The sequence below is a fragment of the Pieris brassicae genome, chromosome 6 (genome assembly GCF_905147105.1).
Source record: "Pieris brassicae chromosome 6, ilPieBrab1.1, whole genome shotgun sequence".
NCBI classification, from domain to species: Eukaryota; Metazoa; Arthropoda; class Insecta; order Lepidoptera; family Pieridae; genus Pieris; species Pieris brassicae.
Genome location: NC_059670.1, coordinates 21,733,558 through 21,758,333, shown reverse-complemented (window position 1 = coordinate 21,758,333; position 24,776 = coordinate 21,733,558). Strand labels below are relative to the sequence as shown.

General features: G+C 34.1%; 1 protein-coding gene across 2 annotated transcripts in view; it reads left to right on the top strand.

Moving 5' to 3' along the window:
• Positions 1-24,776, top strand: part of LOC123711498 — a 160,944-nt gene that overhangs the window by 115,801 nt on the left and 20,367 nt on the right. Inside the window, exon 1 of one of the 2 annotated variants that reach the window (XM_045664120.1) lies at positions 19,038-19,469. The exons of the other annotated variant lie outside the window; for it this stretch is intronic. Coding sequence (XP_045520076.1) covers positions 19,427-19,469 — 43 coding nt within the window. The 5' untranslated portion in view covers positions 19,038-19,426. Of the gene's footprint in view, positions 1-19,037; positions 19,470-24,776 lie in introns of those variants that run through there. 2 annotated transcript variants of the gene reach the window in all.

Genomic DNA, 24,776 nt, shown 5'->3' with positions numbered 1-24,776 from the left:
TCCGTTCAGAAGACAAAATATATAACACCGACTTTTATTCTCACATTTTGATAAAACTACTAAAAAAATAATTACGTAAACTGATGTATTATGTCCCTTAAACTAATCCTACCACTGCCTGTCACCTGAACTGTGGTATGTACGACTAAGTGATTGCCACTATATCTACGGATCTACGGGGATAGCTGAATAAATAACCTATCTGTCATTTGTACGAGCTATTGTTCGGATCGCTTATTCGTCGGATGAGATTGCAGCTCGCTATACCCACCCAGGTGCTTAGCCTCAATTCTATGAGTGTGCTTATGTTTGTTCACGATGCAGTTGACAGTTTGTGGAAAAGGTTTGATTTTAAAGTTGGAGTTAGAACTTATGTATCGTCATGTTTGCCCTAAAAGGAGGAGATTTTTCTCTCTTTGATCTTTCACAGCTTTCTTCAGTTGTGGTGGATATACATTGTTTAAGATATCGACAAGTAGAAAACGGATGACTTTGTCATGAGATCTGAAGTTGTGAATAGCAAACACTGCTATTCTGTGTAATAAATTATGTGATTAGATTTAACTTTTTGAAATCACGCTGTTTTTACTTTCAGTAGATTAATTTCAATATTACAAGATGTAATATGAACCTTCGAAGGGTTCCCACCTTCTCCTCATGTAGTACGTAAAATAAATCCGAGTTCTCAGGAGGTAGGCTCGAGCTAGTGATACCGGTGTGTCGTGATGATAACGCGAATTGACGTGTTATCGGCGTTCATATTGAGGTATCGAGTTATGACTCACATGTTTACTTCAATAACTATGGAAGAGCTTTATTCGTTATTTTCGTAGATTATCTCAAACTAAATTTACGATAATGCAATTATAATCTAAGACCCAGTTGCCCGTTTATTTTTGTTTAATTAAAAAAATACTTTGAAATACCTCATGTCTTGTCTTTTTGTAAGGCTCTACATTAGACAATTAATGCATGTTTCATATATCACAGTTACATAGTAGGTACGTAATAACACTTCAAAGCTTGCCTCAGGGCCTATCCGACACCTTATTGAGCTGAAACTAATCCACAATGCTACAATATTGACTCAGCAGATTGGTGTATCCTATCTGCCAGTTAATACACGACACGAGCCGTATTTACTTTGAATTAGTCTCTGTTAAACACATTCCCGGTGATAAGACGGTTATGGGATCATAAGGATTTCATATTGACAAGGGCGGAGTGGGTGTTTTCACTATAATACTTACTTACTCGTGCAGGTAATGCCTAAAATAAGCAGCAATTTTGACCTTAGATGCGGCGGTTTTTTTCTGTGAGCTATTTGGGAAAAATTTAAAAGAAAATATATTTTTTATTCTAATTTTTCTACTCTCTTTGAGAAAATCACGTTATTTACATACACATTTCCATTTTCTTGTTAACATTCGTTGATTTAATTCATAATATGTGAGTGCTAGACTCCCAAAGTAGTGAGAGCCGCATTGAGCTTATAATAAACCATTAACACATTCCACTGATTATAACAGATTTGCATAATTTTAAGCTTTAATACACGAAACGCATTAGCTTAATAACTTTAATTAGAAAATTTCCAGATAACAACGGCTATGGAGGCAAATTGGAAAATGTATGGAAAAAAAGATACTTTCTTTTGTTTTAATGAATTGATAAAAAAAAATTCCTAATATTAAAGTAATATACAATACATGTGTTAGAAATGTTCTTGAATATGGTTGCTCGGTTTGGCCACTTGGTTACACATTACACAAGAAGAAATTGAAAAGATTCAAAACAACATTATAAAAATCATCTCCTGTAGGACCTATCATAAGTATCAAGACGCATATGAACATAGACATCTTGTAAAATTGCTCATGTTCCCCCTTACGTTCGAAATCGTGCTTTGTTTCAAGTTCCTCACATCAACACCAACTATGCAAAAAACACAGTTTTTTTTATCGCGCAGCCCGGACCTACAACAACCACTATTTAACAATAGACTGGTTAAAGCAATATGTCTTGAAGGACTTTATAATATTCGCTTTATACGAATATATGGCCAGATAACCTGCAAGATGAACACACATACACACCTAGACCTTCACACCAACACACAACACAGCCGCATAACTAATAAGGTATTACTTAGTTAAATGAATTTAATATTTCTTATTTGTTGTTTCCTTTATAACTTTCGGAAATGTTTGAAACTTTTTGTATATATATTAGTTATTCCATCTTTGGCTTATATATAATTTAAGCGAGCTGTCGAGTACGAAGTAAATAAATAATATGAAAACATGACATTTATTATTTCCACAAATACCATCCAGTCATAATGTGTATTATATTATCTATTGTGAGTGAGATGTCAAGAATTTATATGAAAGTTTTCATTACGCGCTTCTCTGCTCAGGTGTAACAGCCTTGTCTTTCTAGGCTTGATTGGATTAATATGAGTATTTTAATAAACGACTCCGCTTTTCATTTATTAATTAACTATTTTTATTTACTGGTACACAATGATGTAATAATTTAAATCTCAGGAGAAACGAAAACGGTTAGTACGTGGATCGGCTTTGTTATTAATCTGCAGTTGAACAGTTGGCCATACAATATAATACTAGTAAGCCATTAAATGAGTGCTGACATATATGTATGTAAAAAATATGGCATATAATTTTTAAACGTTTCGTTTACGTGCGAGGTGAATAATTAATAAAAATAATGTAATGAGGTATCCGGGGCTATGCTCATTTGTTTCAATCGGATTAGCCGACCTAAGCGCATTACATGCGGTCGAGATTAAATTCAAGTGCGCCTTTTATAAATATTATTTTATTATCAATTAAATATTGTTATTATTTTTTGTTTCAGGTACGTTCGATGCAAGGTTTCAGTCTGAGGTAACATTCTCTAGTAAAGATTTGATTACATCAAGCTCCGTAACTAATAGAAGGAACACCACGCGTTCGTCGTAAGTGTACAGCGACTACGATGAAATCTCTGTGTCAATGTAGTTGCAATTTGCGATTTAGACTAGATTTATTGAATTGTCATAATTACTTGGCTGTCTTTATACCTCATGCCGAATATCTTGGCGGGGACACGTAATGTAGTCATTAAATTGTTTAACGATGACTGCCATTATTTGGGACGGATTTCCAGTTCCCTAGCTCCATGGCAAATGGATTTTTAATGCACATGCGACTATTTTGATAATATCTTTTCACTTCCTCGATAGGTATGCCTATAAGTTTAGAATAAATTCACTGTAGACTTTAAGCTCTGATGATTATTTTCGGTCGAGTAAATTTGTTTGAGATTTATCTTTGGTGACAAACAGCGGTCTGTCTGTATTTGAAGCTTATACCAACGAAGCAAATTAACGTGAATTTGTCGCTAAAATGAACCCTTCTCAAGTCGAAAGGAAAAAGAAGAAAGTTGTCCGGCCTAATTTGTTTGGCTTCGGTAATGATGCGCCGGCGTCACATAAACAATGCCTTTATTGTACAAGGCTTTCAACTCGTTACTCGATGACCCCACGATAACTTATTGATATTTAAATGTTCGTCATAGTTTATGTTAAGTGAAGTAACTTGGCTTCGGGGCTATTGAGCCATTTACGAACTTATTGTTTCTATGTAGTCTTTGCTTCGGACTTTGCTTTTCACAAAAAATGTGGAAAGATATACGTTTTGTGCACTCCTGGGTTGTGTAATCTCTATTTATAGTCTATTTCAATATAATATGATTATTAATTGTTCGCTTAGGTACCTACCTTTAAATAAGTAAAGCAATTTGCGTCGTCCCTATATTATAATATCTATCGTTACGTCTCGAGGCTCACCTGGCTAAGTCGGTCGTACATTAGGGCGGGTCTAATGCGGCGTATAACGGTTTCCGTCGAAGCCTTCACTTGTACAGAGATCCACTATCGGGACGAGATGCTGACACGCGTATTTGTATTACTCGGCTGATATACTACTGGTGAGACAGATGTTAATGTTGAATGTGGTACTCAAATGAAAATTTGAATGATTTTATATTGTAGGTAAATAAATTAACGCATAAAAATCTAAATAGGACTTTGGCAGGTATAATATTATGGCGAATCTGATAGTGGCACTACCGCACATACTGAACATGGAAGCTATATTGCTATATTTTGTAAGTGTCTAACTATTGAAACAGAATAACAATCAAATGCCACGTCAGTAGCATCTCCGTACAAACGAGGCACAAAAACATAAACTCGGAAGAGACCTTTTGACCTCGTTCAAATATTTAACTTAATACATTTAACGGACAGATTGTCCCGAAACGAGAGAGCACCAACGTCGGAATTATAAAATTCCCGCCAAAATTGCCAATTCACGCCAAATTTCATAACTTTTGTCTTCGCCCGCCTCTCGAAGGCCGATTAGATGAATCTTATAAATGTTGAGAAGAGATTTCCGTTTTAAATACCATTACGTGCATCATTTTCACAAAACAAGTAAATGTAATGTCATTCGTAAACTCTTAAAATTAAATATATTTACCATAAATTAACAATGCTTATATTATTGAAATTGGTTCATTTCAAAGTAGATTTTGTGTTTAGTGTAATAATATGTAATATAGACATGATTAGCTACTTATGATTTTCATGCGACTCCAGACTAGTTTAATAAAAACTTAGTATAAGGTCTAGTTTACAGTGAACTCAAAAGCAAAGATCTTAAATGAATCTTAGAGTTAGGAACAAAGGGTAAAGCTAATATCTCAAAAGTAAAAGACAAACAGTGTCGGCTAACAGACGGTCAGTCGCTACCAGCTACGATTAGTTGTACACGATGTGAGCGCAGCGGATAAGCGAGCGGACTACAACTTGGACAACTAACTTAGAGGAAAAAATTCAACTCAAAAAAGAAAAAAAATACATTCATTAAAACACTTGTTTATGCTGACACCGAAGTTTGAAATATAATAATTAATATTTGTACTACAGTCAGCCCATACAATATACGAGAGGACATATGTAATGTAGATATTAACCAAAAACAATAATTTGAATTGCTCCACTTAAAGGGCGCCTACAGTTTGGTTGACACAACATCTTCTCGCCTTCGCCGGTTCTTTGTAGTGTTGATATGGAGTGAGGAGTCTATTAGGCCATTCTTGTTTAGTTTAAAACTAACTTCGACACAAAAGGTCCTTGGGGCTTGTCACTCGTCGTACAACATGATACCATGAACCATATTAATCGGTAACTTGATTCTATGAGTGGTCACAATATGTTTACACAGAAACAAATATTTTTCAAAAGTAAAAAACCTTGAGAATTTATACCTAATGTTTAAGGATTTTCCGATAGCCGATTATTTAAATTATGATAAAAACGTAGATAAATGGAAAATCTCTTCTTAAAACATAAGGCATAAATATTCAAATATTTCAAGTAGAAGCGATAGCAGTAAGTTTGTCGCTAAAAAATCATAGCAATTTATCTCATAATACTTTTAGTTGGAGAACTGCAGACGAGTTACGGCTCTATTTTTATTCGCAGCTTAATACGTTTATGCTCAAATAAAAGGTTTTATAACTTGTGAATAGTTAATCTAATTTACAAATTTATTTATGAATAAAAAAGGGATTCATATGAGACATTTTAAATATTTTTCCGGCCAATTTGCGATTGAGTTGCGGCTATATCAGAAGCCGTAACTATTACTGTGTAGAGCCGCAGACGAAGCCATGGCAACGCTTAGATTTAGCAAACAATTAGCATCGTGTATCGGATGAGTATAAGCCGATTTTAATTTCCCCTCTCGGATCGTATCACCGGCTTTCCACTGATATCTCTTTGTGCCCGGATTAACTCAAACGCAAGAGAAACGCTTTGAATTATTATAAAAAATCAAATTCTATTTTACGCTTTATTCCTGATGTACAAAAATATATGTATTGAAGTTTTATAGTCACATAAGTTCTTAATCAGTTAACGTACCCACCTTTCGTGGGTCTTTATAACGGTACCTATTTAATATTATTTTCATTTTAATTTGTAGTGTTTCAAACCTGCGTTCACAAGTGCGTCTGTATTTGTTCCTGGCTAGGAAAAACATACTTTTAAAGTGTAACATATACTTATTCAAATATAAACTGAATAAATTTGATCACTCAATGTCAAATCTATAACTTATATAATTTTGAAATGCGTTTTGACATCCTCAAACGTTTTAAACTGTAAATAAAGAAAATATATAAATAGACAATAACAGTCAATATGGATATTTTTAAAGAATGGACGCTGAGTAAACAAAAAGCAAATAAGCTCTTAAAATCGAGGACGTCAAGTGATGCGTATAATTTGATGCGACGTTGCTTTCTCAAATACACTAGCGGACACAAATCTCAAAACCCTTAGAAACTTCCCTTTGCTAAATTATACCAAAATTGCTGGAACATTCACGGAGGCAAGAAAGCGGCGTATGAGATCTAAGGATTTTACCTACCAGACTATTAGATTTGTGAGCAGATGAATCGCTGAAAAGAGCTACACTTGTTATCTTGTGTTACCAAAGCGAATAGGGAGCGATGATTCCAAGAACGTGTTTCAAAACGAACATTTCAAATAGATTCCAAAGATGTTATTAAAAGAATTTCCAAATCACGTAATAGAACGGAATGATTCCATAGAGGGTGACGGTGAAGTACACAAGTTAAGTTGGGATTAGAAAGACAGAATTTTAAAATTAACTGTGCTGAGTGCACGGTAATATCCAGAAGACTGTGAGAAAGATCTTTAAATTTTGATATTGTCGAGTTAATGTATTCTTTAACAGCTTAATTGAAAATCGTTGCCACTAAGAGGTACAACGATTATTTATTTATTTTTTTATATTAGGGGCAATTTTTTTATTATGTCTTAGTGTCCAAATTTTCATCATGAATATATTTCACATTTATCAAAATGTAACGTGTGACCAATTGAACTAAATATAATCTTAGATAGATCTAAAAGTACCGTCGTCAAAAAATCAGACGTTAAAATGTAATTTTAAATTTTGTATGCAAGAATTTATTGCGCGACTAAAAATAGTGCCCAAGAGGTTCACCAACCAACTTCTGAAGAGAGTTTTTATATTAATTATGTATTTATACTTTGTTACCATAATATACATTACTATACAAAAAAAGTAAGTAGGTTACATAAGTTATTAGGCAACAGGCGCTAACAAGCGATTTCTTCCAGGCAACCCTAGTCTGTAGCTCTTGTATGTTAATTTTAATGGCTTTGAGTAACACTGTAAAAGATAATTATATATTTCTGGAATGTTTTCCGTAGCCTTAGTTAACAAGGTATTATTAAACCAAATGCCAAAAATGCATTCATGCAATTTTTCGTTAGAAAAACGAGTGCGTAAAGTGTGTATAGCGGTTTCACAGCCGCTTTTAGTACCAAAGCCATTTTCTGTTGGTTCAAAAATTAAGGGTCAATTTACTAATTATGTTTTACTGCATCTTTTGAGGTTATACTCGAAAAGTACTTCTCACAGCAATTGGCCTCCTCACCCCACCATCTTTTTTTGGTAAGATCCACCAAGTTTGCCCCGTATATAAGTAGCCAATAGCTTGGTTGGTCGTTAGTTTATGGTAAGCATTTTATGTGTGATTTTATATGCTGCTTGGTGTACAGTGTATTTGTGTGTATACATAATGTGTTTGCACAGGCCGCGTCTCCGGCCGGTCAGGTAGAGAAGGTTTAGAATAACATTACTTTGATGCATCGCATTGCCGATACCCTAGCCTTACTGTGCGTTTACTGACTGTACTAAGCCAGGTTTAGCCTTTATTTAGACACAAATTGTTAATACATTTTTACGGGTTAGTTTCGACATCAAAAATGGTGTGCGTTTGCCTTTATTTCCGGAAAACTCCCTCGACTTGCTCAACTTCGCCCTGTCTCGTGTTTTTCCGGCTACACGGGCTCCCGGCTCTTACCTTGATTTGCCTTTTTATCTGTGTCGTCTTTCGTGAATATTAAAATGAAATCTACTTTGTAAATATAGTAATTAACACATAAACCTGTTCATTCAAATCATCGTTCATCGGTCGTGTGGTGGCATTATGCCGGACTCATCGCAAGAACTTTAAATGAGTGTTGCACAGTGCGTCAACGTCGTCGTTCACTTGATCGGCGTTGAATCGGAAAAAAAGCACGGTTTGTTTTGGATAAAAAACATGGATCGTTTTCTCGGGATTCGAACTTTCTTCCATAATATTGACATACCTCACACGAACATAAACAAGAAATGCTGAGCAGAGATAAAGTGCCTTTTATTTATAGATATTTGAAATTAATATAATTCTACACTTTTCATGTCTGACAAAAGGAACCAACAAAGGTAAGTGAATTAATTATATTACATTTAAGTGGAAGATGGCAAATAAGTAGTGCGTTTAGTAATTAATGAAAAGCAATTTGTGTAAAGAATCTTTCTCCTGTCTTATATGTTCGCATAAACAAACCTAACGTCATGATTGTTATATTTTTTACCTAGAGATTTTGAAGTGGTGGCAGCAAATGGGTGGAAGAGCAATAATACTCAAATATATAAATTCTACTATTGCCAAATATCTACTTTGCGACAAAACCATATAAAAGCTAGCGACCGTATTGCAATTTCCTACAAGAAGAGGCTTTTAGGCAGCATAAAGTTATACCAAGGTACAAATTTAAGAGCCGCATCAAATTCAGTTTCCACTTCACACCTTGAAGTTTCAAACATATACACAAATTTAAAACGATATACCTCTATATTCCTGTGATACGTTTCGTTAATATTTTAATTATACCAGATAGTTTATATATTTTTGCCTTCCTATGTAAGGAGGGTGTATTGAATCTAGTGTGCTTCAACCTATTGTCCCATGGGTTGGTCCCGTGAAAGAAGCCAAGTCACGGACGAAACTGCTATGTCATCGTATGATTTAATTATGTGAGCCATTCTTAGGGTCACATGTTAATTTCAAGTTTAAACCCTCTTTATATGGCCTAATTTGATTAACTTCTCTTATCTCTTGTTGGTTGTGGGTAGTTCCGAACGCCATGTCATAAATAGCATTAAAAATTGAATGCGGTATTCTGTTCTGGGCTTTGGTACTTAATAGAGGCGATTCTGGTCCGTAGGAATCCTTTTCGAAAATAGTTACCAATATTTCGCATTTTATCCAATTCCAGGACTAAATCCGTATAAAATGTTAATGCGTAAAAGCTACCATTTTGACTTATCAAAAAGGCTAATCACCAGTGTCGAAGCGGCCCTGCAAAACGACCAATTAGGGCATTTTCCTTCCCAAACTCATTGGCAAGTGCACAACTAAAAAGAGGTGGATTAGTATCTTTTTTTTTCAATTGGCAACTCTTTCTGTATAAAATGGAGAGAGGGACCGTATTTTTATTTTTTGGACAGAAATGCCCGAGAACTTTTAGAAGTTTTGGGTCTGTTTGGAGTTTTTCAGACTTTCAAATGTTAAATCTGAAGAGAAAATTTATGATGCTGCTTATTGATAATTTTTGTGTAACGTTTTTAACGAATAAAAAGTTTTAATGTTATTATGATAATATTTCATCGCTCTAACAAATGGTTATAATAGTCCTCTATAATAAATATAAACTATGGTGTTATTTCAATACAAGCTCAAAAGTCCTATACTAAGGTAAGTATTCAAAAGGCTTCATAATAATTTTCTTACGTTGAAAATATGCCCATAAATAGCCCAGAGCAGACGCGTCAGTCAAGCCCGATTCACAAACGTTTTCGAAAATATCATACTTCACGGCTTCAATTAAAAGGAAAATACCAAACATATTCGAATTCGTTTTATCAAGATGTGAAATTCCATAAAATATAATATTTGCCATTCTTTTAATTAAAATTGAATTAATTGGACGCTATTTTCAGTATTAATTACGATAATTGGCGTAATTACTCCCAAAAGTGAAGAAGTGGGGTTAAATGACTCGTTGAAGAACCGTTTTTATCAATTCGAGTATTTTTACTTATTCCAACTCTTAGTCCCGTAGGGGAAAATTGAGTTAATAGTGAGCGGGAAAAATATGTAAACAATAAGCAATAATCGAATGAACACCTCTTTCCGAGTGTCGTTTTAAATTCCTACAAAATTGTAAACGTTAAAAGTTTTATTATGCAATAAAGGGCAGCGAACGGAACTCTTGATAAATTTAATTAATTCAACTCGATACAGCGAATATTCGAATTTCCAGGGAGAAAAAATAAAAACGGATAGATTTAAAATTTGTTAGTCTTCATCGACGCGAGCGGATAAACGCAAACATCAAGGCTTCAAAACTTATTTATTATGTGTACAAACCGTTCATGTTTACTTGGATTTAAAAAGTACTCGAATGTGTTTAACATATAGATACAGAAGTAAAAATAATAACAATAAGTATTGGCAATTTAAAGTAATTCATCTGACTTTAAACTTCTTTACTTAAATAATAAAGTATATACAAAATTACATTTTGTCTATGACCAATGTTATTAGGCATCGAAGAACCAGAGAATTCCCCTCGTGTTTAGCCCGCCTTAAGCTTCATTGGATCCGACACAGTAGGAGTGAAATGAAATGCAAGGATTGTTTGCTCGCGTTTGTTGCGAAGCTCTGCTTAATATACCTTTATAGGATTTGGTTAAGGATGAAGTTAGATATGACGAGACCTATTAAAGAATAAGTCAGTCAAAAAGTTCGTCACCCAATCCAGAGCGTAGAACTTTTATACAACTTTTAAACACTTTTTCACTTCGTATATTACAATATTTCCTGAGACTGACATAAATTATTTATTTATATTACGTCTTTTTCTCGAAAGGTTAGTCAAAGACCACGATTCACCCACTTTCATAACATTTACCACGCTTGTCGGTTATAGGTACTTTTCACTTGTCCCTTCTCAAGTACGTCCTGGATTTGGTTAGATTAGGTTATGTACGACAAGGCCTACCCAACCCGATCTCACCAGTTGAGTTATAATCATAAATAAATGACCGCAAGATAAAGTTTAGTTATTTGATGGTCATGCTTATTATCTTAATCGCAAACATCATATGTTTTATTTGTTTTTTCACTAAGTAGGTATAATTGAAGTAATGCTCTTTAGTGATGAATGTTCCGCGAAAGCCTGAGCATACAAAGATAACCTGTTGTAATGAATTCGTGTTTCCCCTCATTGTTAGCGTAGCACTACACTGAGTGTGAACTGGAGTTATTAAGATAAGAAATGTTGAAAACTCAAAGTTATTTTAATTTTTACTCTGAATCGGTGCCCATAGTACGTACAGTATGTGCGATAGGTAACATAATACAAATTTGTTTACCTGTATATGTCTTTCAGCCTTATAGCGGGTCAAGAGCCGAGTAAATAAGCTTATTATAATTATTTTAATAGTTATAAACACTGCAATTTGCTAGATTGCGGCCCGCGCCGGCTCCACTAATTAAACATTTAATGGCACATTTAAATAACCGGTTCGGATGCGTCTCGGAATATAATGCAAAACAGAAATGCCACACATTTCGTAGTTTGAAACACACAAGAAAGAATTTCAATCGGTTTACATTAAGAGTAAACATGCAAGCTTCATATATAAACTTTAGTGTCCATATTCTGCGAAATGCGGATTGTATGACTAAAAACTTATGCTAGCGACTCAAAGTTGCTAATTAAAGTTGGAATTGAATCGTAATGATTAACTGGAGTGAGTTTCAAGTTCAATTCCGATATCCTGTGGGCGGTGTTACAATTTCATAAATTGCCATATTACCATCGAGCCGACCGCAAATCGTCCAGATATGCCCACCTGCTCGGGGTGACCATTACTTGTGTTGAATTTGCCCCTGTTATATAATTCTATGAATATTTAAGGAATAGTTATTATTTCGGTGTACATGTTATATGTGTCATTGTCACATGATTTATGTGTCTTTTTACTTTCTATCTTTAATATTTTATTCCTGTTTAGTTTTTGTTTTAATAAATGTGTATTACATGTATTTTGCACTACTTGCCTATCTTATTTAATACATTTCTTTTTCTTTACTCACAGTGGTTGCATAGAAGAGATCGCTCGTAAGCGATAAGGCCGCCAGTTGCCCTCCTTTTGATTTAATTATGTTAATTTTTATTTTTATTTTGTAGTGTAACGAAGTCTAAATAAATAAAAGTAATTTTATTGATTTATAAAGCTAGCTTTACAAATAACTAATTGCCAGAGTTGAAGCATTTTTTTACAAGAAAAATTAAGTCATAATTGTAAAGACAAAAAAAATGGGTAATCCCACTATCCTTTAAATAAATATTCCGCAATACTAAAAGAAAATATCTTATCGAAACTATATATGATGTATACATAGCCACATAAATATAATGTTTTCATAGACGTGGCCCAGCACTGAGATGGGTGCAATTTGCGGCCAGCTTTCCCATTACGCACACGCCACCACTGATTGCACTATATACAACATATACATTTGCTATATGTACTGAACGAGCAATGAACAATGGGTCACGAGGAAATATCGTCCGATCGGCTTTAACTATTTGTTATATGGAAAAACTGTGATTGTGAATGCAATGGGCGCGGTATCCATTTCTAAACGTTTACAATAAAAAACGCAAACTTATTTTAACGAAGTATAAAGCCATGATGCAGAAGTAAAGTTACGCATAATATTATATTTTTATGTCTCGATTCAGTAATCAGTGACGTTCCGAGAAAGTCGAGATCTCAAAATCTTAAATACCTTTTCTTAAACATTTATTTTATAATACGCTTTTGCATGTCTTGTCTGTATTCTTTAAAAAATAGAATTAAAAAAATATATAGATCGTTTTCGCAGCAAAGAATTTTAATTAAAGAAAGTTATCTCAACATAAAACCCGTCCAATAGTGTCATTAAAGAGGAGCGTAATGTAGGAGGGTGGGGCTCGTCTTATACAAATAAACAATCCCAACCAAAAACCTTGCAATACCGTTTATGACACTCTAACCCACTTCTTATAAAAGTAGAAATTGTACATGCTTTAAAAATAGCTAAATTAGGCAGAACTCCAGGTCCAGATAACATCCCAGTAGTGGTCGTTAAGCTTGGATGAGAATAACAAAGTCTTGCTCAAACGATTATTTATATATTTATATCATATTTATGACACCGGTGACCTCCCGAATGAGTGGTTAAAATCTTTGTTTATTGCCCTCCCTAAAAATACTCTAAACATCCTTTAAATTGAAGCGAATTGAAGCAACATATGCTGAAATCCCTATACTTTATAGATTATTATAAAGCCTTTGAGAAGGTTCAGCATGACGTTCTCATAAATCATTTAGTTGAAACCGGTTTCGATGAGAAAGATCTAAGACTAATCAGAAATATATACGGTGACCAAAACCTTAAAGCTACCTTGAACGTACATCACTGGTAAACCTAAAAAAATGTATATATTTTGGCGTTTGTCAAGGCTGTATGTTGTTGCTAATCTATTAATATTCCGAAGAAACTATATTCTCAAGTCAGAGGTTGGAGGAAAAGTTGATCGGAAAACGGAAAGTTTATTAAGAACATTCGCCATACAGACAACACACTTTTAATAGTCTCATCAATAGACAAAATCCAGACGTTTGTTATAGAGTTCATGAAAGGACTAGAATGTAACGGTCTGACTATTAAAGCAGTAACGACGAAGGTGTTGGTCATTTCTCGAAACGACACTTTAAGCCCTAATATCAGATATATTAGCCGGAAAGACGCTGGAGCAAGTATAGAAAAACAAGTATTTGGATACTTGGGTTACTAACGAGTGGATCAGAAAATTGGGTCTCAAATTGAAAATGCCCGAGGATATTTCAACAAAATTATGAAAGTTTTATGCTGTCGGCATTTGAACATTAAACTCCGAGTCCGAATTCTCCTGTTTCATGCGGCCAGATAAATCTTTGGGCAGTGGACAATACAAGCCGGTGCTTAGAAGCATTGGAGATGTGTTGCTTTCGTCGCATGCTTCGTATTAGTTGGATACGGAAAGTCTCTAACGAGAAAGTTCTAGGTGGAATGGCTAGAAAACTTATACAGAACATCAAGCAAAGAAGTTACGTATGCCACGGCCAGGTGTTGTGCCATGACCGTTCTTACATCCTTAAATTAATTATTGTGGGTAAAATAGAGGCGACGTTTTAGTTGAAGGTATAATCTAGGCAATCTGAAATGTGCAAACAAATAATAAATGTATTGTGAGAGGCCGTCACGATCTGATTATAAAATATTTTAATCAATTCCTTTTTCAATGAAGTCATAAACCTTCGAAGGTTAATAAAAAACGACCTCAGCGAGGGAAAAAGTTCGCGTATTGTTTTTTGAATCAGTTTTTTACGAGTTCACTAAGGAATATTATACACCTAGCGCAATATATATTGATTTTAACACGTTCCACGCTCGCCCAGTAGGCCGTAGGGCACACACATCGTGTTCTATTCTTATATCCATCGTTATAAGAGCAATAATGTCTCGATGTTAATACATTAATAACAGTAATTGCGGAATTAATACGACGTCAAAATTGGTTCGACAATTGCAATAAAAACGTGGTCGGTATGGAAAAAGCCTTAGCAAACCCACTCGTTCTTACTTTATTGATGTCAATGTCTACGAATAGCGTTATTAGGCTTTATGGGTACTTATTCGGGCTAATTTCGCCCGATTCCAAGTAATTTTGACAAGGTTTAGTGAGTAATAAACGGTTCGTCGCTTGTAACTCTATATTTGTTTGAGAGTTTTTTATTGGATGACCGAAACTTGATAGTGTGATAACTGATAAGTGTTTCGAGAACGATATTTATGGTTATGTTCGTTGGGAGATAGAGAGATTGGGCTAATATTATTTATTTTCGTCTCTCTAAATAAACCAGCCCTTGGATTGGATTTCAGTTAAATACGCTAGAGAACAATCCAATGAAGTCGCTCACTTGTTGCGTCCTCTTTGCCACTTTTATACTCCTAGGTGGCACTGAATCAGCTACTACAATTTTACATCAATATTCCGTTCTATTAATTGAATAAGCTCATTACAAAAATCTTTCATGACCTATATGTCAAGGCATTTTAAAATATATAACAACTGTTTAGTACATAATACAGCAGTGGTCAACGACATGTGGCCAGCGATGGTCGGCAGATGGGGTGGCTCATGGCGTGCGCGCACTCAATGCTGACTTTGCAATTATTCGCAATTTATAAAATATACTGCGATTCAGACATCTGCTAAATGTAAAGTGGGAAGAAACGAATACGACATGCTGTATTTTCCTTTGTTAACAAGATAATGCTGAAGACACTTTTCTCAATTATAATAACGTTTGGAATATGAAACAATATGGACGATTACTTAAAGTATGTTTGAATAATAGATTCTATATTTTGTTGTACTCTGTAGTCTGTGTTGGTTTATGATCTATTCTTTGCAATTTCGTTGATAAATTGTGTCTGGTTTAAATTTTGAAATACTAATATTAAATAGAAATATTTTCAATAGGTACATAACATAGTGATTAAATACTGAACAAAATCAGTTTTTACCTGAGAATGCAAGTATAACGCAAGGATCTTGTTCAGTGCTCTTGTTTTAATAAACAACTCCAGGTGTATCGGCACACAATACATAGTATAATGTACCAGTTACTACAGTTATTCAAAATTATAATTGTGTTATTGAAAGTGTATTCTTTTAATGTTGACTTCTTAATTTCATCTTTAGTTCTCCTATTTTATTAAAGTAAAGATTATTTAACATTTCATATCAGTGGAACGATTCTTGATTAGTTATAAAAGGGAAAGATTTTGAAGGATGATGATGAATGGCCGATTTTATTTCGAGAATCACTAGAAAAAGAACAGTAAAGGTGTAACTTTTTTTCCATCGCATTTCTCAACTGTTGCTGTGTATACACTTTGCGGTTGGTGTAACACTCTGTATCAAATGAGCGAATCATTAATCTTGATAACAGGCTTAACTCGTTCGCAATTTTTTTAATTTGAACCGCGCTCACAAGGTTGGAGAGGGAAAAGACTGATGGGGTTAAGACGGAACAGAAAAGCTGCTTTATTAGATTCCTATTTTTATAACATAGTTAACCATACGTAAATTTTCACAAACACACACTTCTGTGTCTGCTTTAATTCAAATTACAACTAAAAATATTCATGAATCCAACCAAATTTTAGAAACTAAAAGGCACACAGCTGTTTCAATGAACCACACGAAAGACTAATTAGTAACATACATATTTAATTAAACTTATAAAATGTATGAACTATGTTGTATGTGTCTGAAACCCATCGTCTCTCGACCTATATTAGGTAAAGTATGAATGCACCCTAATTAGTTCGTACGCAAACACACGTGAAAAGTTTGTAAAAAATAATAACAACTTAGTACAGATAGTCCAATAACTCCTATTATATTTATTTATTCCTACCACTGCTAAATTAGGCAGATTTCACGTTGAGCAAGCTATTTTATTCCCGTTTCGATGGATATTCTATTAGCAGGGGAATGCCTACCTGCTATTGTACGTTTTGCTTTTTTGCCCCCCGAGGACTAAGAAACTCGTTTGCGAGTTTAGAAACTGTGGTTTGTGTGGTATAAATACTTTACGAAATCATTGTCAAAAAGCGCACCATATTTGTATAATAAATTTATAAAAATAAATTAATATTCATATTCCAGTTAAATTGTTGACATTATAACAGCCAATTAACTAATTGAAGCAATTTAGCGCTTTACGTTCGAAAACCATTCTTTATTTCCGAATATTACTTTACAAAAAAATAGCCATTTGGAAAGCGTTAAAATATGCACAACGAATTAAAAGCAAATCGTTTTTGGATATTATTCATATTCAATGTTTTTGGCATTATTCATTTTATATTTACAAAAACTAAATGGTTTCGAGCGAGTGATCTCAATTTTTATAACACGAAAACTTTGTCAACATCTCGCCCACCATCTCGTAGCATTGAAACGTCAAACAAATAATTTACGTGAATAAAAAATAAAATTGCTATATATGTAACGTTGTACTCAACAATATTGCAGAAAGAAATGCAATAAATAGGTAAATATATTGCGCTTTGCTTGGCAGAATTGCTAAAGAAAATGTACATGAGCAGACGAATATTCAGCATATTTCGTCACAAGAATATAAAAAGCATTGAAGAATGCGTTGTATTTATGTTTGAAAGGAAAGTTTTTCGGAATGAGATGCTTTGTGGTTTTATCTCGCAGCAAATTGTCTTAAAAAGGGTTTCAAATAGTTATTTTAAAAAGAAAACTCTTTATTATATGAATGGGTAAGCGTCCTAACATTTTTTATATAAAGTTTTATGTCGGAAAAAGCTGGCAAAGGAATTGTTTTTGAACTTAGACCAAGAGTGTTGTTTGTTGTTTCTTGTAAAGTTTACCTCTTAAACGTATTACAAGATTAAATATGCCAAAATAATATTGATGGTTCTAGCCAAGTGAAAAGAGCTCTCGACCATTTCTAACAAATGTTCAAATAATAAGCTGTAGTCCTAGAAATCATTCATTTGGGGACGAAACGTGTGGCATACCTTATTTGTTTATTTGACTGACAATCCTAACGATTTTTTAATTTTGTTTTGTTAAGAATACTTTATGTCCAATAAATCGATTCAATATTTTTGGTTTTTTGAGTCTTTAATTAAGAACCTCGAGATGAAGTTAAAATTAACTTTTGTAATTAAGAAGTTTTTTTTTTGATGAATCATTTGTCGTAATCCGATTTTTATTAATAATAATTAACTGTCAACAATATATTTGTTTTAGTGAGAAGGTATAACTCCTGAACTAAGACGTGGGGCGAAATGGTTGTCCCGTCAACAAGTTTAATATTCAGTGTGTCCCAAAGTGTTTCAAATATATCGGTCCTGGATTCGGCACAATTTATAGATGAAGATACCCTCGCATTTGCCTACAAAATATTTCTTTTGTTATCTGCAGTTTAGGGGCGGGCCCACGTTTCGAGTTTCGACCCTTTTTTGCTCGATTTTGGTGTGTAATTGTATTAAAGTAATTTATATAGAGTACAAAATGTTTATTTCTTGAAACTTTCTTAATTATGTAAGTATATTTTAAAGGCTAAGCCCAGCACTTACAGTGCTTATGCCGCCGTGCAGTACAGCGAAATAACATTTAATGATGTATTCGAAAATGCATGTAATAAATTATTATGCAGGCAGTTATTAAACAGTAAATTATCCTTTCAAATTGACCGATAATTTGAATAATCGGCGCTATTTTTGTTTCCCATCTCTACGCTATTAATTTAGTCTGGATTTAAACCAATTGCCAATTGGCGTGTTAAATAAAATCGCCATTTTGCCAACACTCATTTAAACGATTACAACGCAAACAATACAAATCGAAATGCGAATAAAAGCAGCGAAACGTGGTCATTATGGAAATTTATTGCGCTCGTACGTGCAAATTCATTTTTTTCGTCCATCAGGCATTGTTCTATTGACCGCGGTTTGTGGCTCGCCACTCCTAACGGGAACTTTGATAACGTCAATTTTACATCTCAAATTATTCGATCAAAATGTGTTTCGTTTTGTCGCTAGGCCCTCGCCGTGGGCATCTTTACCTGTTCTCTTTGAACGCACGCTAGAAAGGGACGGCCGATCGGAATCCGTATGGAGAATGCATTTCGACAATGCGTACCTACCTACCTAACGTGAAATGAAAGCGGCCGGGACAGAGGGCGACGCCACCGACAATGCAAGACTGTCTTACTGGTTATGCAACCCGACCGCTTTCGGAAGGCCGCCTGTGCCAAGTGAACGGCCGCGACGCTCCGACTCCCCGATTTCGACGGTTATTCGGCCGACCGTGGCCGATGAAGCGACTGTGCGCCGCGCATTCTTGCTTCTTCACCAATCGCGACCAACTTCACGCCAGTTGTGCCCCAAACGTCGAGCGGGAGGGAGCTGTGCCAGTCGTCGCTTCAAAATCATCGTCATTACATTACTTCAATAATTTCGAGTGACTGTAATCCGTTTCTAAGTTTGTTAAATTGACTGAGTGGTGAATCAAAGAGTGATGGATAAAGTTTTGTCGAGAGAAAACGGCTCACGACGATGACTAAAAGTTTTAGTTGTGAAGAAAAAAGTTGTCTGTATGCATTCGAGGACAAAAAATATTGTGTTCGCCTAGTGATGGCCTGATGGGATCGCAGTGCGGCCGACACCGTGTAGCTAGTGATGTGTACTGTGATATAAATTATCGACAACCGATGATTGTCGTGTGTGATAAGTGTAGTTTAGTTACCAAAGATTCCTGATGATCTTGTACATTAGTTTGTGTTTCATACTAGTAGTTTTAGGTGAGTACCAACGGGACGAGCTCTCGTTGCGATTTATTGCAGTATCAGAGTTCGAGTGTCTCGAATAAACATAGAATTTATATTTAATATGTAGGGAAACAGATATTTGCATTCATTGCAGCGGACGCATGTTCATAAATCTTGCGAGCACAATGCGTGCTCTGTGCGTGTAAATTGAAGTCGTGGAGAAAATGTTTATGTGCCGAGATAAAATTAAAATAAATAAGTTATTATAACAGCTTTTGGAATTTCGAAGAGCGGAAGACAGTGTTTGTAATTAAAACAATCTCGTATATCATGTATTTATTCTGCTTGTATGATAAAAACCTTTTCAAATTAATTGTTATTACTCTTGGTTTTTAATTAATTATGCCGTTATAACGACGTTACCAACCTCACTTGAACATTATAACAACGTTTTACTGGGAGCTATCGATCAAAATGATCGATTCTCGTAATTTATTGAGGGAAAATCTAAAAGCACTCAAGTCCAGTTATAACGCAGTAGATAAGTTCGCTGCGTCGCGTCATTCGACACGTAATATTTAAAAGCGATAAATAACATCGTTTAAAATAATCTAAAAGTCAATAAAAGAGGCCCGCATCGTTACAAACTGAATTTAGGAGAAATACGTGAGTCATGTCAATTAGCACTGCATTTTAGTAGTTTTCTAACCTGACGGCTCTGAATATCTACAATTATTTAAGACAGACGTTCGACCGTTAAACAAGATTAATAATCCACCCGAATGGTGGAAGCGAGATCTATGATATTCGTCTTTAATTTATTATATCTGTCAGTCTGTCACCTATCCGAGCTGTGTTTTTATTTTGTGTTTACGTTATAATAATGTAGCTATTGTGGTGTATTTAAATGAAATATACAAATTGGCTCCACAATGTATCAATAGTAAATATACCGACTAGTGAAAACATTCTGAAACCAAATCCAGCGGTTGACAAGTCGCGGTATCTCTGTTTACATATTGTAAATGTTTGTAATATAAATATTGATTCTCATTTAAACGTAATAATTAATTATTCACCTAAGCGAAATGATACGCTTAAACTTTCAAGTTAATTAAAATTTCTCTCTGATTAGTTTTCTCGAAACAAATTAATTTGGTTATTTAAAAGTAACTTACGTTGTTAAATTATAACCACCACGGATAGTTGAATAGTAATTTAAAGATTGGAAACAATAAATAATACGATATCATATTTCGGCTTTGTGTAGGTGTAGATAAAATCAAATAATTATGATCAAATAAAATTTTATACGCGGAATTAATGGTTGTTATGAACGCGACTTGGCCAGAAATAAACCCATAAGGCTGTCTATTCACGAAGTGTGGTATAAGGGTTATTATGTAGAGGAGCTAATTTCTTTGATTAAGATTAAACGTCAAGATGTACAACATTTGACCTTGGTGAAACTTATTAACATTACCGATACGAGTAGGAAAAAGTGTAGAAAATTAAAAAAATATAATCCTTGATGCGTTTTAAGCTTCGAGTGAAGAGAAATTCTTATATAAGAATATTCCAGTAACGTGATAGGCGTTAGTAATACGTTTGATTCACCGTCACTCAAATGTTAAAGCTAAGCTGCTCAGAATTTGTATTATAAATTTTAGATGAGTTTCACTTTCACTGTATTTTTACACCTTACAAGGACATGCTTTTAAAACGAAATTTTCATTACAATGCCCATACATGATCAAATCTCATGTACACCAGCCCTAAAGCGTGGTTCTAAATAAACGAATTATCGCTGTCATAAGATTTTAAAAAGATATGCAAATTACACCGTGTATTTATCTAATGCTACGAAATTAATTATGTCCGGAGATTGAACTCGATTCGGCCCGTTATTTAGTCCAAGTTGTGGGTTCACGACCTTTGTTGGTATGCCTAATAAATAATATTATTCAAATTATAATCCCTGTTTGGCTTTTGTACCCGTAGAATATGAAACCGCCAACACTATAAACTCATATTGGTGCCACTCTTTGCCATAACTGTCAAAGAGGAACAACTTGACCAGCTTAGGATCAAGTATGTAATCTTATGCAAAAAGTCATTACTCTATATTACAGAAATGTACTATTTATATAGACATATAACATATGTAACACAGAGATTCAATCTACATAAATTAATTCTAGAATTGGCCATTTGCACTTATAGTATGTTGCAAATTAACTTGAAAATGTGAACATTTTAAAATATGAATTAAATGTACTGACTGATTCAACAAAATTAACGAAATAATGCTTATGAGCCACGACCGCAATGTATGGTCGGTTAAATTGCATATTAAAATAATTAAAAAATAAAAGAGATTTCCAGATTCGTTGTAGTTAATTATGAAACGTGAATTGAGGTTTGTTTGTAAATGGATGGGCTGTCGAAATGTCATAAGGTTGTCAGATTTCCTAACGTAGTCTCGTCCTGATTAATTTTAAATGTTAATATTAAATTCATACTAAGTTTTGGCATATTTCTCGTTGCTTCCAACGGGGATCTCTGCTTCTCAGAGAACTGAAGGAGCAGCCAAGATAATCGGGGTCATACATGGGTAACTAAAAATAATATTTCAATATTTTAAAATAGAATGACCTACTAAATGTATGCATTTTAAATAGCCTTTTAAATTTAGAATAAAAATAATGATACTCTCAATATTTAAAACAAAGCTCTACAGAGTAAAATATTCTAAACAAGATGCATTTCCTTTGAAAGAGCGTCCTTTAATAAACTGGCGTTGCATTCTTTACAGGCAGTCTCAATTGCTTTTAGAAAACTCATTTCAAATTAAAAACAACTTACACAGAAAATACATACAATGTCACAACATTCATGTTTGAAACATCTGTGCTGCTTTTTAACATTAATGCTGTAATTCGGATTCATTCTGTCGATATTATGAAACAGGACCAATACCTAATTTTGTTATTTGTTTGCCTAATTATTTATTTCTTGACACCTATACACAGCTTATTCACAGAACAAAGTGCATGCCATGCGTTGTATTATTATATTTTAAGCAGACTGGATTTTCAAACGCACAGATATAATATTTTTTATAAAACATCGTATTTCTATGGGTCGATATTTAAGTGGTGTTATTGTAGTGTATAGAAAGTGGTCCGGGCCGAGCCGTGGCAAACGAAATTACATAGACGTGACTCGAAAACACGACTTCGATTCCGTTTTAAGACGCTTTTTATTCCATACTGTAAACACTTTTTTCATTATTCTTTAATTTACCCGCTGCTCTCGTAATTTGCTCGAAACGTTTTTCAATTTTCGCGACTTTGTCCCCATGACTTATATTTTCGTCAGGTTCCCAAAATGTCCACAGTGTCGAAGGAACATTGCACAAATGACTTCATTTCTGATATAATAATAAATAGAAATGCTTTTAACATTATTATGCGTAGAAATATTGAGTTAGTCTATATTTTAAATTGCTTTGCTAACAGAATACATTTTTTTGTTATAACGCAACCGCTACAAACTCCCTCTACATTTGATTGAAATCATATAATTTATAATCCTTAAATTAGACAAATTGCTACTCAGGAGTTAATGGACGTTCAGTTATTAGGTTTGATGCGAAAGGGAGCAAATTTTAGGTATTTTGTCTTTTGACTATTTATTAATTGAAGCTTAAAAGTTAAAGGATTGGTATTTATAATTTGTTATATAAATAGCTACAGAGGTCTAAATATAATTATATATAGTTAAAAGCTATTACAGAAAGTATTATTACTATTTCGAGTTTATATTTATTTAAGTCAGATTTTCCAACAATCTGAGCTGTTCTGGCTTGTACGTTTAAAAGCAAGATAAAAAAGTAACATTTACAATTTACTTACTATAAAAGTCCCGAATTACTCGTCAGTTCTACGTAAACAAACTATCGTTATACATATTTCAGAAAAATTCCGATCAGTCGACTAAAATACCTTAATTTTAATTATTTCCTGAATATTAGCCGAAATGGTCGACAACGACCGACAAGAATTTGTTAATAACTGTTAGGCTGAATACCGAACAGGTAATATTACATTTTGAAGCCTAAGCCTTTGATTGCGGCCTACTTCATTAGTGCTCTTTTGGGATCAATATGTTTAAGATTTCTGGGGCAGAAACATGCAATAGCAAATTAAACTATATCCGGTTTTAACATTAGCGTATACTGCACCGAGCCAAATATAACATCTTTAAACCCAATACGTAAAACTACTGTTTCCCAGCCGTGAATATAGATAAGCACGAGGCCTAAATTAAATAATTGAGCGTTCACTATGTCATCCTCATCAAAGTGTCTTAGCATACACATTGTTGTGGAAAAAGTAATAAAAATAAGAACTTTTTAATATTTTTTTTTCCTAAGTAGCATGACTCAATGGACCGGTTACTTACTTTAAATATTATTCAAAATGGCCAAGATCCCCACAGAGGATATTAATTATTCTAATAGCTTCAACTTAAGCCGATAACGTCTTCCCAGAACTTATTTAATTATTCTTTAGCCATGTCAGCGACATCTAGTGCAGAGTGAAATACTTAAATTTTCACAGTTTTCATATTGTAAAAGCATAAAACGAATGCGAATTATGTGAACAAATAAAACAACATTAAAGTTAACTCAATTTATAGCGAATATATTTTTACGGGCTACCAGGCAACAATGCTATTTAAGCATTCTATTGAGCAATGCGAAAATGTTTTCCTTATAAGCGTTATATTCGGGAAACCGATATATTATTTAGGGAATATAAACGTCCCCGCCGTACATCAAAGACTCGGGTCGGAAGGACGATCGTTGCCATGGACACTGTCGTCTTTTGCTTATTGTTTCTCACATAGGCATTTGATAGCAGGCGGCGTATATCTTTATGTAATTAATATTTAAATGATTCCGTTTGCCCTAGAAGTAGCGTGAATCAAATTCATTCCTTATATTATGGAGTTGTATGTTTCCAGACTGTTACATGTAAATAAACAAGTCGTTTTACAAAGCAATTGTACACATAAGGGTTCCCGGTAAAACGGTTACAAGTTTGTTTCTGCGGAAGACAGCTGACGTCAAAACAGCTACTCTTCGTGAGGGCTAAGTATAACTCTTGTTTAAAACTGAATAGTGTTTATTTTCTGTATTATTATTAGGTTTAGAAGCATCATAATTATATGCCAGTCTCACTGTTTGACTTCAAACCCTACTTATAAATATCTGTGTTTTGTGATATATAATTGATAAATTATGTTGGTCACATTGGAATTTTTGTTTCATAC